Below are 17,496 nucleotides of genomic sequence, written 5' to 3'. Positions count from 1 at the left end.
CGTGGGGAGCGAAAATTTCTCAAGAAGTTAATGCTGGTTCTGATAGAAAGGCGTCAGAATACACAGAGCATCACAGTTTGTTGTGTATGGGGCGGCACAGCCGCAGTCCAGTCAGGGTGCCCATGCTGACCCCTGACCCCGCCCAAAGAGCCAACAGTGGCACGTGAGGATCAGGACTGGACCACGGAGCAATGGAAGAAGGAGGCCTGGTCTGATGAACCACGTTTTCTTTTACATCAGGTGGATGGCCGGGTGTGTGTGCGTCTCTTACCTGGGGAACACATGGCACAGGTGCACTATGGGAAGAAGGCGTGGCGGCGGAGGCAGAGATGCTTTGGGCAATGTCCTGCTGGGAAACCTTGGGTCCTGCCATCCATGTGGATGTTACTTTGACACGTCCCACCAACCTAAGCATTGCTGCAGATCATGTACAGCCTTTCATGGAAACGGTATTCCTGGTGGCTGTGGCTCTTTCAGTAGATAATGCGCCGCCACAAAGCAAAAATGGTTCAGGAATGGTTTGAGGAGCACAACAATGAGTTTGAGGTGTTGATTTGGCCTCCAAATTCCCCAGATCTCAATCCAATCGAGCATCTGTGGGATGTGCTGAACAAACAAGTCCAATCCATGGAGGCCCCACCTTGCAACTTACAGGACTTAAAGGATCTGCTGCTAACATCTTGGTGACAGATACCACAGCACACCTTCAGGGGTCTAGTGGAGTCCATGCCTCGACGGGTCAGGGCTGTTTTGGCAGCAAAAGGGGGACCAACACAGTATTAGGAATCATAATGTTATGCCCGATCGGTGTGTATATAATGTAAAAATGCACAGCTTAATTTTCCCCTTATGTCTGAGCATGCAGTTGTGTAACTGTGTCAGTTATCAGTAGCAGCAGCAGCATGGCTGTGAAAAGTTCAGGATGAGGGCAAACAAGCACAAGCCAGCACACACATGCACAAACACACACAGTAAACAAAGATAATCATGCACACAATAATATTCATAGAGATTCTTGCATATGCAAATTACACAGTCCGCTGTAAAAATCAGCGTGCATCCAACTAAACACATTTTGTGAAGGATGCCGTTTTCCTTGGATATTGGAACACGAGTAAAGTACAAAGCTTTGTTTACATAATTACTAATAGTTTAGCAAATGTTTCATAGCAAATATGGAAGCATATTTGGATTCTTGTCGAATGAGAGAGATGAGCCCAATGCGGTTTCATTTTTTCTATAAATAAATGTCAAATTACAAGGACACATTAAATTGATCAAAAGAGACAGTAAAGAAATTATGAATGTTACAAAATATTCTATTCCAAATAATTGATGTTCTTTTGAACTTTCTATTCATCAAAGAACCCCAAAAAAAGTGTCATGTTTTTTTCCAAAAATATGAAGCAGCACAACCGTTTTCAACATTGATAATAATAATAAAATGTTTCTTGAGCATCAAATCATCATATCAGAATGATTTCTGAAGGATCATGTGACACTGAAGACTGGAGTAATGATGAAAATTCAGCTTTGATCACAGGAGTTACATTTTAACAATATATTACAATATAAAACACTTATTTTAAATTGTAATATTACACAATATACCGTTTCTACTGTTTTTTATTTTTTTTAAAATCAATAAATCAAATAACTTGGTTTGATATTATGTATCTAATGCAATGCAATTCAAGCATTATGTGTGTGACCTAAGTGTCTTTAATAGCCAAACTTGGAGACCTGGGCATCAACACTTCAATGTGTAACTGGATTTTGGACTTCCTAACTGACAGACCCCAGAATGTTCGTTCAGGATTCACCTGCTCCACATCCATCACACTCAACACTGGTGTACCACAGGGCTGTGTGCTAAGCCCGTTTCTCAACTCCCTCTTCACCTCCGACTGCAAGCCTGTGTATGGATCTAATTCTATCGTCAAGTTTGCGGACGACACTACGGTGATTGGTCTCATCAGCAACAACGATGAGACTGCCTACAGGGAAGAGATCCAGCACCTGGCCACATGGTGCGCTGATAATAACCTGCTCCTCAACACCACCAAAACGAAGGAGCTCATCGTGGACTTCAGGAAAGAGTCAAGAGGCACACACGACACCATCCACATCAATGGAATGGCTGTTGAACGTGTCTCCAGTTTCAAGTTCCTGGGGACCCACATCTCGGCGGACATGTCGTGGACGACCAACACCTCCAGCCTGGTCAAGAAGGCTCACCAGCGCCTCTTCTTCCTGAGGACACTGAGGAAGAATCAGCTCTCCTCGGCTATCCTGGTGAACTTCTATCGCTGCGCAATAGAAAGCATCCTGACCAACTGTGTGGCAGTGTGGTATGGGAGCTGCTCTGTTGCGGAGCGCAAGGCACTGCAGCGGGTGGTGAAAACTGCCCAGCGCATCACAGGGACTCCACTGCCTGCCATCGAGCACATCCAAGGGAAACACTGCCTGCATTGAGCTCGCAGCATCCTCAAGGACTCCTCTCACCCAGCCCACAGACTGTTTTCTCTCCTGCCCTCCGGCAGGCGTTTCAGGATCCACCGGACCAGGACCAGCAGACTAAAGAACAGTTTTTTCCCCAGAGCTGTCTCTTTATTGAACTCAAACCCCCGTTGATCCACTTCCCTCATAAACTGCGAACTCTCCTACCTCACATCTTCCTTCACTTTGTTATTTGCACTACCGACTGTTTATCACAGTAACAACTGTTTACATATGCATCTTGCACTGCCATATCTTAACTGGATTATGCTCATTTGCACTGCCGACTGTATTTATAGTACCAATGTTTACATTTGCATTTTTGCACTGTACTTCTAAATGTAATATGCAACCACTTTCCACTGCACTTTCCACTTTTTTTTTTCTTCCGGATAGCTCTGTCCATAATTTATTGCACTACCCTAATCCACTGCTATTCCTCATATTAGCCTAACATATTATTGTATACCTCTATCTGTAAAATTCTGTTTATAGTAATAGCCATCTGTATATTGTATTCATAGTACATATTCACCTGTAAATTCTGTTTATAGTAATAGCCATCGGTATATTTATTCACTGTACATATTCACCTGTAAATTCAGTTCTGTTTATAGTAATAACGTCTCTCTATTTATACATATTTATACATTCAGTACATATCCATGTCCTGCACTTACGCATCCATTGTATATCCTGCACTTGCTGCTATTGCACTTCTGGTTAGACCTAAACTGCATTGCGTTGCCTTGTACTTGTACTTGTGTAATGACAATAAAGTTGAATCTAATCTAATCTAAATGGAAAACACAAGGAAATATTGGTAACACTACAATAAGGTCTCATTTGTTAACATTAATGTATTAGCGAACAAGAACTAACAATGAGCAATACATTTATTCATATTTGTTAACATTAGTTAACATTAGTAACATAAAAATACAGCTTTTGGGGCAAGTGGACAAGCGTAAGGATTTGAGCGAGTTTGACAAGGGCTAAATTGTGATGGCTAGTCGACTGGGTCAGAGCATCTCCAAAACTGCAGCTCTTGTGGGCTGTTCCCGGTCTGCAGTGGTCAGTCTCTATCAAAAGTGCTCCAAGGAAGGAACAGTGGAGAACCGGCCACAGGGTCATGGGCGGCCAAGGCTCATTGATGCACGTGGGGAGCGAAAATTGCTCAAGAAGTTAATGCTGGTTCTGATAGAAAGGTGTCAGAATACACAAGAGCATCACAGTTTGTTGCGCATGGGGCGGCACAGCCGCAGTCCAGTCAGGGTGCCCATGCTGACCCCTGTCCACCGCCGAAAGCGCCAACAGTGGCACGAGAGCATCAGAACTGGACCACGGAGCAATGGAAGAAGGAGGCCTGGTCTGATGAATCATGTTTTCTTTTACATCACGTGGATGGCCGGGTGTGTGTGCGTCTCTTACCTGGGGAACACATGGCACAGGTGCACTATGGGAAGAAGGCGTGCCGGCGGAGGCAGAGATGCTTTGGGCAATGTCCTGCTGGGAAACCTTGGGTCCTGCCATCCATGTGGATGTTACTTTGACACGTCCCACCAACCTAAGCAGTGCTGCAGATCATGTACAGCCTTTCATGGAAACGGTATTCCTGGTGTCTGTGGCTGTGGCTCTTTCAGCAGATAATGCTGTGGGATGTGCTGAACAAACAAGTCCGATCCATGGAGGCCCCACCTTGCAACTTACAGGACTTAAAGGATCTGCTGCTAACATTTTGGTGACAGATACCACAGCACACCTTCAGGGGTCTAGTGGAGTCCATGCCTCGACGGGTCAGGGCTGTTTTGGCAGCAAAAGGGGGACCAACACAGTATTAGGAATCATAATGTTATGCCCGATCGGTGTGTATATAATGTAAAAATGCACAGCTTAATTTTCCCCTTATGTCTGAGCATGCAGTTGTGTAACTGTGTCAGTTATCAGTAGCAGCAGCAGCATGGCTGTGAAAAGTTCAGGATGAGGGCAAACAAGCACAAGCCAGCACACACATGCACAAACACACACAGTAAACAAAGATAATCATGCACACAATAATAAATATTCATAGAGATTCTTGCATATGACAAACATACATGAAACAATCAATGTGCCTTTACTTTTGAGCTCACACACAGACAAACACACACACACACACACACACACACACTGACAAAAGCACACTGAGGACAGGAGCTGCGTTCTGTGACATCATCAGACTGCGTCACTGCCTGAGGGCGCGACACTTCAGCCGTGAGACACAAACAGAGAAGAGATCACCACGGAAACATAAACACACACACACACACACACACACATGCTAATAAGCTTAAATGTGTAAGAGCGCGCGCACACACACACACACACACACACACACACACACACACACACACACACACACACACACACACACACACACACACACACACACACACACACACACAATTATCTGACATAAACATGTGAAAAAATGCAAGTTTGCAACATGAAAACACAGCTACACACACACACACACACACACACAGGCCGGATGACAACAAGTACGTGAGCATCTGATGTTGACAGGAACATCAGGGTGCAGAAGTCAGCCAAAGAGACACAGAAGTCTGTCTGTGTGTGTGTGTGTGTGTGTGTGTGTGTGTGTGTGTGTGTGTGTGTGTGTGTGTGTGTGTGTGTGTGTGTGAATATATTATGTGACAGACATGAGGGGGTGTGTGTGTCAGTGTTTGAGTAGGAGTGTGTGTATATTAGTGTGTTTGAGTATGACTGTGTGTTTGAGCGTGTGAGTGTGTTTGAGCGTGTGTGAGGGAGTGTGTTTGTGTGTGTGTGTGTGTATGAGTGTGTGTGTGTGTTTGTGTGTGTATGAGTGTGTGTGAGTGTGTGTGTTTGATTGTATGTGAGTGTTTGAGTCTATGTGTGTGCGTCTGTGTGTGCGTGTGTGTGTGTGAGCGTTTGAGCGTGTGAGGGAGTGTGTGTGTGTGTGTGTGTGTATGAGTGTGTTTGAGTATGACTGTGTGTGTTTGAGCGTGTGTGAGGGAGTGTGAGGGAGTGTTTGAGTGTGTGTGTGTGAGTATGTGCGTGTCAGTGTATGTGTGTAAGTGTGTTTGAGTATGACTGTGTGTTTGAGCGTGTGAGTGTGTTTGAGCGTGTGTGAGGGAGTGTGTTTGAGTGTGTGTGTGTGTGAGTATGTGCGTGTCAGTGTATGTGTGTGCGTGTCAGTGTATGTGTGTAAGTGTGTTTGAGTATGACTGTGTGTTTGAGAGTGTGAGTGTGTTTGAGCGTGTGTGAGGGAGTGTGTTTGAGTGTGTGTGTGTGAGTATGTGCGTGTCAGTGTATGCGTGTGTGTGTATGAGTGTGTTTGAGTATGACTGTGTGTTTGAGCGTGTGAGTGTGTTTGAGCGTGTGTGAGGGAGTGTGTTTGAGTGTGTGTGTGTGTGTGTGTGAGTATGTGTGTGTGTGTGTGTGTGTGTGTGTGTATGAGTGTGTTTGAGTATGACTGTGTGTGTTTGAGCGTGTGAGTGTGTTTGAGCGTGTGTGAGGGAGTGTGTTTGAGTGTGTGTGTGTGTGTGTGAGTATGTGCGTGTCTGTGTGTGTGTGTGTGTGTGTCTGTGTGTGTGTGTGTGTGTGTATGAGTGTGTTTGAGTATGACTGTGTGTGTTTGAGCGTGTGAGTGTGTTTCAGCGTGTGGGAGGGAGTGTGAGGGAGTGTTTGAGTGTGTGTGTGTGAGTGAGCGTGTTTGTGTGTATGTATAAGAGCGTGTGTGAGTTGTATTTGAGTGTGTGTGTTGTGTGTGTGTGTGTGTGAGAGAGAGAGTTGTATTTGAGTGTGTGTGTATGAGTGTTGTGTGTGTGTGTGTGTGTGTGTGTGTGTGTGTGTGTGTGTGTGTGTGTGTGTGTGTGTGTGTTGTGTTGTATTTGAGTGTGTGTTTAGGAATGGCCCCAGAGCTGAGAAAAATCATGTCGCCATCAGACACTTTAGAGGAAAAAAAGGCAAGGAAGAGAGAGAGAGAGAGAGAGAGAGAGAGAGAGGAGGAGGAGGAGGAGGAGGTGGGGAGGACGGCGGGTTTATATAACAGCAGTGCAATGAGGACAATCTGACCTCCATACAAAACACACACACACACACACAAACCTCTGTATTAGCCCCATGTGTGTCATAAACACACAAATATGAAACAAATCTGGCTGTAGACTTGCATAAATGTGCGGGGTGAGATTTGCATATGTTTATCTAATTTTCTTGCACAATCTATGAGCTGATTCTTCACAGAGCATTTTAATCCTCAAAGAACCATAAACCAACTCAAGAAACCTAAACAGCCAAAAGCCGGTTCTTGATGAGGCTTTGCTGAAGCCGAGATGCTCTTGGTGTTGTCGTGTTTGTGTGACTCACATGGGAAGTTGTACATGAAGCAGGCTTGCGCCGCTATGATCCACTCCGCTCTGGTCTCGCAGATGATGGCAATGTTTTTCAGAGGTTTCTGTCCCAGAGCAGCCAAACCGCTCCCGAACGCTCTCACTTCTTTATACACCCGATCATACGACATCCAGCGATACTCTCCCAAAATCACCTGCAGAGAAACAGAAAGGCTTTATTTCCTGTGGAGCTGCTCCTCAAGGAGATGAGTGCACTGGTCACCTGTTCAGCCCTTCAACTTTTCTCCCGTGCCATAGTCTGAGACTTTACCATTTTACAGATCAACAGCTCCTCCTATTGGTTCATTAGAGAATTCATAGGGATCATATTCAACATTTCTGAAGCATTTTGTTCATTTCACTTACAATGTTAGCCAAGGTTTTTTAAAGTCATATCATCACTTGTGTCCCAAATCTTGTGTCCAGATAGCCTTGTTCTTCTGTAAGGTAGTAGCACGTATCTTGTGCGATATTATATATTGCTACTGAAACAAATATCACAGTATCAAGTTGCGTTGTCAACTGTTAAATTTAAGTAGATGACACCAATTTAGGTCAACCAATTACCAAACAATGCTTCATTTTGTTCAGTCTGTGGTGTCAAAGGTCGCATTAGCAATAAAAATAAAAAAAATAAAAAAAACACACTCAAACAAAACATGGTCAGGTCAAAGTGTCTGAATAATTTTGGTCCCAATTTATCATTATTACTGGTATAGTCACTGTATGAAGAATTTTGGGTGTAATATGTCACAGTTTACTTTATTTTACTGCTATCCTCACTCACATAAATTAACTATAGTGTCCTGCACACACTAGTAAAAAAAATATATCTGGTGTCGGAATCATTTTTGGTTTGTGTGTGTGTGTGTGTGTGAGTGTGATTGTGAGCATATATATATATATATATATTTTTTTTTTAGGGATGCCACAATACTCAATATAATATTGAACCGTTCGGTACGGCATTCACGGTTTAATACGCGTTTGTGAATTGCGTTTTTTTCGGTTTTGCATTTAATTAATTATTTTTCTACAAATTTTATAATTTGCCTCCATCCCAATACTGAACAACACAACATACATTCCACATCACCAAGTTAGTGGTAGAGTTATACTCACACTGTAGTTATACACAATCACGAAAATGCATTATTTGCATGCGTTTTAAAGTTCTGCCGGTTAAACTTTTCATTTGCGTGCTTATGCATGGTTTTAACATGCGCTTTTCCGAGTGCGCGCACTAAACGCCTGTCAAACACGCGATTACTGGACTATGTAGTCGTCTTACTGCGCTAATACTGTCAAATACACACAAGGTTAACATAAACACAGTCGGTTATGTCTAAGTGAATGTAAAATCGTGTGTGTCTGTATATTAGATGCACGCAGGTCTTAAATTGACAGCAGCACAGAAGTGAACACGCTGTCCTTAAAGGTACAGTTCACCTCTAAAATTGTCATTATTTACTCACTCTAATGTTGTTCCAAACCTGTATTCATTTCTCGATGACAGAATTTTCAGTTTTGAGTGAAATATCCCTTTAATGTTAATACAACAACAAAAGACAAAGAGAAAATCCCTCACTGCTCTTGACTGAAATAATACAGTAGCTTTAATAAGAATCAATGTATATTTTATAGTGAAGTCTATGTAGTGTTTTATTTTTACATTTATTCATTCATTTTCATACTTAAATGCTGCTGTACAGCTCTTTATATACATTTATTTTATATTATACAATACACTAGGAATGTGTACAAGGGTTTTTTTAAAGTAAAGTTTTAAGTTTAAGTAGGTTTTTCAATTATTTTAAGTAAAATAACGAAAGAGTATTGCAATAAAAAATAGTCTTTTTTCTCCTTAACCTCTTGCTGTTCCTGTCGCCTAAGAATAGAATAGCAAAAAACTGATGTGACAAGCCATCAGAACTGAACCGAATCTAAAACCGTGGTTAAAAACCGAGGTATGTATTGAACCGTGGACATATACATACATACACACGTACACACACACACACACACGTTTGCTCTAGAGTAGAGATGCGCGGATAGGCTATTATTTCATTCGCAACTACATCACAAAACTCATCATCCATCCGCCATCCATACCAACGTTTTTTGAACCGTTTTCCAAGCCACACCCGCCCGCCATCCGCTGATTGTTTTAAGGTCTATGGGCGATGCAAGGCACTGCTGACGATTGGTTCAACCGCCACCCCTGCCCGAATTTAATTAAGGCCAGAGTACCGATGGTGTGAGGACCCTATTGGAATTGCTCAGCCTATTATTCTTCTTCTCCGAAATGAATCGCATTTTTGAGGGCCTAAACGTGCTCGAAAACGCATGAAACTTTGCACACGCGTCAGAAGTGGTGAAAAAGGCCATGTTTTACACGGTGATTAACTCCTCATTGAGATTTAGCCAGAACAACACCATATTTGGTCAGTCTAATCTAAAGGCCTTGGTGATGTGAAATTGTGAAGAGTTCTCAACAGCTCTAAAAAGTTTCTTCAGTTTCTGCAGGTTTTGTGAAGGTACATTTTTGACCTTTTAAGACCAATTAAAGAAATTAAGAACCAATTAAAGAAATGAAGATCACTTAATTTCGCATGTCAAGTAAATGTATCTTGATTTAAGGATGTTTAGACATTTGCACTGGAAAAGTTGACATTCCGGGTCATTCAGCATTATACAGTAAATCCCATTTTTATGAATGGATCCTGTGATTCTGTACCCATTTTGCGCATCACGGAAATCATAGGGCCCTAATGTAATGCCATGGTATTGTATTTAAGACTTTCTGCTCCAATTTAAGACAATTTGACTTTCTACAATTTAAGGCCTTAAAATTAAGACTTTTTAGGACCTTTTTAAGACCCGCGGAAACCCTGGAAGTGCTACTTAGAAGCAGTAACGTTTGTTATATGGTTGTTCCAATTTTTATCTGTGGTGACCCAGATTTTCTACAATTCCAAAGACCCTTTTTTTCAAAACGTGGAGGAATTTGGGCTTTTTAAATAGTTTTTAAGCAAAACTTCATCGATTTATGATAGAGGAAATCTTTTATTTGGCATTATAACCCTAGTGAACGCACTACTCACACTATTTACACTACAAAACAGCATAGAATAGTGTTTGTGTGCGAATTGGGACGCATCTATAGTTGTACATTTTAAACCCTCTGCCTAACCTTTAAAATTAAAGATCTGGGTAAAGTCGCTCAATAAAAAAATATTTGTCTTGCTATTTTGAAAAGAGTTTGAACTGTTTTCTGATTTGATCAAGATTACCATGTACTAGACATATTTAACTTTTACAAAAGCAAAATATTATTATTATTGAGCACAGTACAATTATTAATTATTTTGTACTTTTATGTGTACTGCTATATATTACCGATGCCTATTTATAAGCATTTAAATGTAAAATTTGTCATGATTTTTTGTGTGTGCGCAGGACAAACTAATTTGGAAAATCCCTCCCCGGTCTGTTTACAGTACATATGTCCACATTTATATAATCAATGCCTGTTCAGTATTCAGAAACTTTGCAAGGACGTTTTCATTATTTTTACATTCAAAGAATATCCGGTCATTTGCATAATAATAATAATAATCTTAAAGATACAGATATAAAAGCAGCCTGATAAATTCTAAAGAGGATGGAAAATGGTCCCTTCAGGAGAAAAATAAAATGCAACAAAATCAGGTTTGTGTTTTGAATGATGCTGTGAAGTATTCACACAAGAATAGTGTACGAACAGAGCGCTCTCTTAAACGATGTTAGAGCAAATAAGCAGAAAGAAACACCCAGCAGGTGTTCGGGATGCATAATCAAGACCTTCTCATCTTGCACAACAGCAGCACATGTTTTGGCAGCTTTAGTTGAGTAACAGCAGCAACACAGGAGAATATTATTGCTATATGAGCTGCTCCAGCGCTGGACAATAGGATTACCAGCAGAACAGAGATCGCTCACATGCTGCAGGTCAGTTTGATTTAAAGGGGTCATGACATGGAAAACAAGATTTCCTCTGTTCTTTTGAAAACAGAGTTTAATGTATTATGTTGACACACTCCCACGCAACACAAAACAAAACTCCCTTATTAGTTCACCCAGACCAGCTATTAAAACAAAACTGCAAAAACTTGTAATTCAGAAATCACCACATTTATCAGCCCAATTTTTTTTATATATGTTTCTAACATTTGTCCAGTATTTAAATACACATTACCAGTCATAACTTTAGGATCATTAAGATTTTTAAATATTCTCTTATGCTCTTATCAAGGCTGCATTTATTTGACCAAAAAAAAACAGTAAAAACTCTATTATTGTGAAATATTACAATTTAAAATAACTTTTCTATTTGAATATATTTTAATGTGTCAATTATTAAATTATTCAGCAAGGATGCATTAAATTGATCAAAAGTGACAGTGAAGACCTTTACAATGTTTTTGTCTTGAACTTCTATTTATTAAAGAATTCTGAGAAGAAAAAAAACAACGACATTGATAACAAAAAGAACCATTATTAATAATTGAGCCCCAATTATAACTGATAATAATAATAATTGAGCATCAAATCATCATATTAAAATGATTTCTCATGTGACACTGAAGACTGCAGTAATGATGCTGAAAATTCAGCTTTGATCACAGGAATAAATTACATTTTAAAATATATTCACATAGAAAACAGTTATTTTTAAATTGTAATAATTTTTCATCAAATAAATGCAGCCTTGGTGAGACTTCTTTCAAAAACATATAAAAAAAGCAATTATTTCAAACTTTTGACCAGTAGTGTAAGTTTACTATAATTTCCACCCAAAAGTACCATTACTAGGCAGTGTGCAAATACGTGTCTAATTCAATACCTTGAAATTATTTCATAATGATTTTGCGGATCTTTTATTATGAAGAGAGGAAGAATTGTGCGCACATCCAATGAAACTTTTACAGGTGCCAGATTCAATAAAGAATAAATCAAAGTAAACAAACTTTTGGGTTGAAACGTTGCATGTTTTAATAAATCTTTGGGAGCAGTATCAACAGTGTGCAGATTTTTGTTTACTTGGATCTTTTATTACGCCACAAACGACCGCTTCCGTTCATATGCGTGGTAACGCAGCGCTGTTTTATCCTATTAGATACATTATTTGAGTGTGTTGAGAGTTGTTATAATGCTACTCTGTGCGTTCGCTCGGCATCTACTATGAGACACTTGTTCACACTGTAAGCTAGATCCATATTAGTCACGGTAAAACATGGAACTCGCGGTAAATCAAGAAAACAAGATTTAATGAATAAGACTATGGGCCCTATCTTGCACCCAGCGCAATTGACTTTGTACACCGACGCATGTGTCATTCCTATTTTGCACCTGCGCAAAGCGCGCTTTTCCCTCCACAGAAGCACGTCGCTAAACTAGTGAATGCACTTGCGCTCCCTGGGCGGTTCAGCGCAAAAAAGGAGGCGTGTTCCGGCGCAAACAATCCCTGGTGCTATTTTGCTGTTCCATTAAACAATTGCGCCACTGACCAGAAAAAACCTAGTCTAAAGTCAGTGGCGCGTTGCGCGTTGTTCATTATGCTATTTTAAGGGGCGCATGCTTGACCATAATGTATAGCGTGCACAACGCGCATACACTTTGCTCATGTAATCTACACAGATGCAAGTTATTTTTGCAAATCATAAATTGTTACACTAAAAAATATTAACACATGAGATGACGGAAATCATTGTGGTGTGCCACGAAGATGTGAAAAAAATAGGCATAAATCTAGCTTACAAATTATTCAGGCTAATTGTAGTCTAATAATTAAGGAGACCTGTTTGCCCAATAGTGGCAACTTCTGGCAAGACATATATGTATATAAGGACATCTAACAAATTGGTCTGTCCGTCAAGAACCAGGAAAAAAAATCGGTAAGGGTGGACGCAGCGATGTCCTCTGCTGGCGTCAGGTCCTGAGTAGAGGCAGATCCACCTCCCGTTACACGGCGTGCCCGATTGATGCAGGCAAGCTTGGACTTTCCCCGTCTTCTGATGTCATTGTAGCGCTTGCGGCACTGGTGCGACGTCCTGGGGATGCCAGCTGATGAAACAATTGTGGCTATTTCCTCCCACGCCTGTTTAACCGACGCTATTTTGGGTGGGTTTCTCCCATCCCCATACAACTTCACTTCTCTGTCTTTCACTGCTCTTACAAGAACATCAGTCTCCTCGGCTGTGAACCGCTCCTGGCGTGCGCCTGGTAAATACGCCATAATAATAGCAATCCATAATGGAACTTGCGCACCTGCTTTTACAGGGAATGTTGGATGACGCTCTGATTGGTTTATTCACGTTACGCCCAAACCACACCTATGAATAATGAAGCTACTTCAGACCAACCCATTTTAGATTTGCGCCGGGAGCAAGAGCCATTTATCCCGCCGGGAAAATAGCAACAGCGCCGAGACCCGCCCACAAAGTTACTTGCGCTTCGCGTTTTGACACTTGCGTTTCAGATCGTTAAAATAGGGCCCTAACTGTGTTGAGCTGTATAACAATGATTCGTTTTCTGTCCACGAATGTCTCCAAACAGTTGCTCACCTGTCTAATAAAACACATAATACATTAAAGCATCTTTGGTGTTTCCATGGTTTCTACAAAATAAAACCAGAAATCGAGGGTAAGGCGGGTATGAGGTCATTAGCTATGTTTCCATCCAAAGTTGCAAACGTAACGTTTGCGCAAAATTGCAATATCGCATAAAACATTTGCAAATAAAGCACCGTTTCCATCCAGTGAGTTGAAGAGAACATAATCGTCACTTCCTGATAAACTACTAAGAAGCATAGGAGAAGCCACCATATATAATCATTTTCGTATATAATATATTATTTGCGTCTCAGAGAAACTGTTTGGGAACGCAGTCATGCAAGACAGTTCTAGGAGGGAAATATACCGAGCATGTTTGACAACAGACTTCTGAATGGCCAAAACAGCATTTCAGATGCTTTGCAAACAAGATTTTTCCGCTGGTTAGTACAGCTATGCTGTAACATCACGAAAGTCACGTTTTTTTTTTTATGCGCATCAAGGAATTTATTCGGTAAATGCATTTCCATCGTAGTTTATGCGCATGTTTTCGTATAGGATAGAAAATGTATCCGACTCAAACGAGCGCATGCGTTTTTATGTGCATTTTGTAGGGCTGGGTATCGATTCAGATGTTCCGATTCGCAAGCTCTCAAATCGATTCGATTTCGATTCAACTCAATGAATATAGATTTAATACAAATACTATATTTATAAAAAAGAACAGTGAACATAAGTTTACAAGTGGGTAATTAAAAATAAATTAAGAGCCACAAACCTGTATATTAAACTCTTTTTATTTTAGGTACACTTGGGTACAGTAAAACAGAACCCATCTCTATATTTCAAATGCATACAATTATGTTAAATACAATACAGTTTTGATGCAACTTTATTCTAAAAAAATATATTTTTTTATACAATTTTGTTTTTAAGGATATTTTGATATATTCTAAAACATAAAAAGGAAATAGACCCTTTTCACATTTCCGGGTTTCTCAGAGCGGAAGTCATCATAGTTGGGTTAAATATTATAGCTGTGAATGAGAGAATACATTAAATATTTTTTTGTGTGTGCCCATTTGCTCACATAGCAAAAGAAAAACGCCACAGTAGTGATTTCACAACTTACAAAAAAAGGGAAAAAATAGAGTGAGATTGATAACGGCAGTGAAACGAGAGAAATTTTACCATCACTCCCATAGACGCTATTACTAAACACCCTTACAGCAGCGGTAACTTTTTTATTGTAATTTGATGCAAAAGTAATAAAATACAAAGTATTAGTGCTATAAATGTACATATATTTTTTTTTAAATGAACATACAAAAAACGTTGCAGGATTTACGATATTGATGACCATTAAAACGCGTCATCACAGTCTGTGAAAAGGGTCTATTGGATGATTTTCAGCAATTTCCAGTACACAACAAGCTTTTCTTAAGATTTTGACGCCCGTCGTGTGTGCAGTTACTTTTCATACACGAGAAGCGCGTTCATATCTGGACACAAGTAGTTGCCGTGGTAATGAACAACAATACGTACTGACTTATGTGGAAATCTGTTTATAATATAAACTATTAGGTTTGAATTATTGGTTCTGCGCTGTCTATTGACTATGGAGTTGATTTGAATATGTCTATTATGGCTTGTATGTGCTTAAGTGAACACTCAAGTTTAATACAATGATCATAATGCAAGTATTCCCATGTATATGATCTATTTTTAGCGGTTGTGTGCTCGGCTGTGGGGGTGTTGCAACGTCTGGGTGATGTCTCATCAAATGGTTTCGTAGATTTGTAGTATTACTACAGCATTTCACCTCAGCATTATAAAACGTCGACAATGCACCGGAAGCCGCCATTTAAGCACTGAATGAATGGATGAATGACAGGCCGCGCGCCTCTCACTCCTTTGTAACTTCGCACAAGGCAAATAAGAGGGTGACATCTAGTGGAGAAGACTAGTAATTAGATTTACATGAATCTTATGTTCAATGTTTGTGGATTCGTGGCCTTTGAGAATTGATTTTTGAAGAAACGACCACATTTTAATAAAACGATTAATCGAAAAATCTATTTGTTTGCCCAGCCCTAGCATCTTGGCATTTCCATTCAGCATTTTTTTGATGCAATATTCCAAAATGTGCATAAAAATAGGTGGATGGAAACATAGCTAGTGACAGGCGATGCACGGTCCGTGTCGTGGTTAAAATAGCTTATATCTCTGGATTTAAACATTCTTGGAAACATTTGGGATAATGGAACTATCAAAATATATAACATTGTTCTAGTGCTTTTTGGATATTTTATTACTAAAATCTTACATAGTGTGCCTTTAACAATATGAGTGGTCATCAGTGGGGGGGAATACAAAAGTGTAGCTTCTTCAACACATCCAAGAGTATTGAAGGGGCAAAGCATAGCATGATACACACCTTCTTGAAGACTCTTCCATCCTCCTGAGCTTCGTCTTCCTCGCTCAGCAGCTCTCTGGTGCCCAGGCAGTCGACGTCAGGATGGCGGCATACGGATGATTCAAACACCCGATCGAGTGTGCTCACCCCAGGCTGTAGGCACGTCGCCAGCGCCCTCAGCGCTCCGACGTCCCGGTAGGGTCCCGAAGGGTGTCCGCTCACAGAACGGCCTTTCACCCTTCGCGAGCACTCAGAGAACGACTGCGATTCGGACGATCTCAGCAACAGGTACGGCAGGTAAGAGATGAGAGAATAAAGCCAAACCACCAATCTGAATATGACGACCACTACTGGACTCACATCCTGCTTCAGCCTCATACTGACAGAATCAAATAGAAAGAAACATACGAAGAGTGAGGGAAGGTTATGGTGTCACTTCCTCCTCTTCTCTCGTTTCTTCTCCTCTGCGACGTGTCAGCGAAGCCTCGTTTCTAAACAAGAAATACAAGCAGTCAGTCCACCATGCTGTTAAACACACACTAACACCGAACAGCATCAGTACATTCCAGTGAAGATCATGGGTGATTACTAGTTTGATGGAAATTTCAACATTTCGACCCATTTGACCCCATCCACCTCAACAAGGAAGCATGAGAGGAGAGACAGATTAGAAAGCGGCACCAATAGAGCTGTGAGACGTCTCACGTCCGCCCAGATTTCTGCACAAATCCAAAAGCGGGTGAAAGGTGACATCAAACCAAGCATGTGCAGTTTTTGTGAGTGTGGGTCAGGGTTATTTTTGTTTTTAACTAAAACTAAAATCATAAAAAAACAATTGGGATGCACCGAATGTTCAGCAAACAAAATTATTCGGCCGGAAATAGAAAAAATTGCACTTTTAGTGTTCGGCCGAATAAGTGGAAAGACCGAAAAAATTTAACCGAACAATGACGTTTTTGATGACGCGATCAAACATAGCAACCAGCGTGTGTGAGAGAGAGGCACACACGCTTCTAAATGCAGCAAACATGTTGGAAGTGTGGAAGCATTAAAGTGTCCGAGATAGATGCAAAAATGCCCGTTTGCAGACACTGTCTAAGCACCCTCAAATGCAGGGTTGCCAACTCTCACGCATTTGGCATTTGCCAAATTGCCAAACCTGCCTTTGATATTAAACAAAGTCTACGCTATTACATTTTTTAAAGTTTTAATATGAAATTCAAACAATAAATACCGCTTTGGCGCACTTAAACGTGGTCATGGTCACGCGGTCATGTGATTCACAGAGCTCTCAATACTTCTAGCGCTGGGTCAATACATTTGAATGGCTCATGCGGATAGACAACAGCTTCACTATACAGGTATTTGCAGCAAGTTTTGGTAAACAGTACAGCATAGTGTGCATTGATTATTACGTCAACCATATTTACAGGATTGTTTTATTATGGAGAGTGATGGAGAACCAACATTGTTAACATTAATGTTTTTCTTGTATTTAGCCCTCAGGTATTCCTTACTAATTGGTCACTCATACTTATTGATGGTCAAATGTGACCATACACCTTAACACCTT

The 17,496-nt window shown here is 40.6% G+C and overlaps 1 protein-coding gene across 1 annotated transcript in view; it reads right to left on the bottom strand.

Moving 5' to 3' along the window:
* acsl3a (acyl-CoA synthetase long chain family member 3a) overlaps window positions 1-17,496 on the bottom strand; it is a 68,402-nt gene that overhangs the window by 26,464 nt on the left and 24,442 nt on the right. The window contains exons 2-3 of the mRNA XM_079822665.1: window positions 15,945-16,414; window positions 6,892-7,069 (exon numbers count right to left, since the gene is read on the bottom strand). Coding sequence (XP_079678791.1) covers window positions 6,892-7,069; window positions 15,945-16,301 — 535 coding nt within the window. The 5' untranslated portion in view covers window positions 16,302-16,414. The remainder of the gene's footprint in view (window positions 1-6,891; window positions 7,070-15,944; window positions 16,415-17,496) is intronic.

Source organism: Gobio gobio (genome assembly GCF_949357685.1).
Source record: "Gobio gobio genome assembly, chromosome: 8".
In the NCBI taxonomy this organism is placed as follows: Eukaryota; Metazoa; Chordata; class Actinopteri; order Cypriniformes; family Gobionidae; genus Gobio; species Gobio gobio.
Note: the sequence above shows the minus strand (reverse complement) of the source record. Positions and strands in the feature narration are given on the sequence as shown.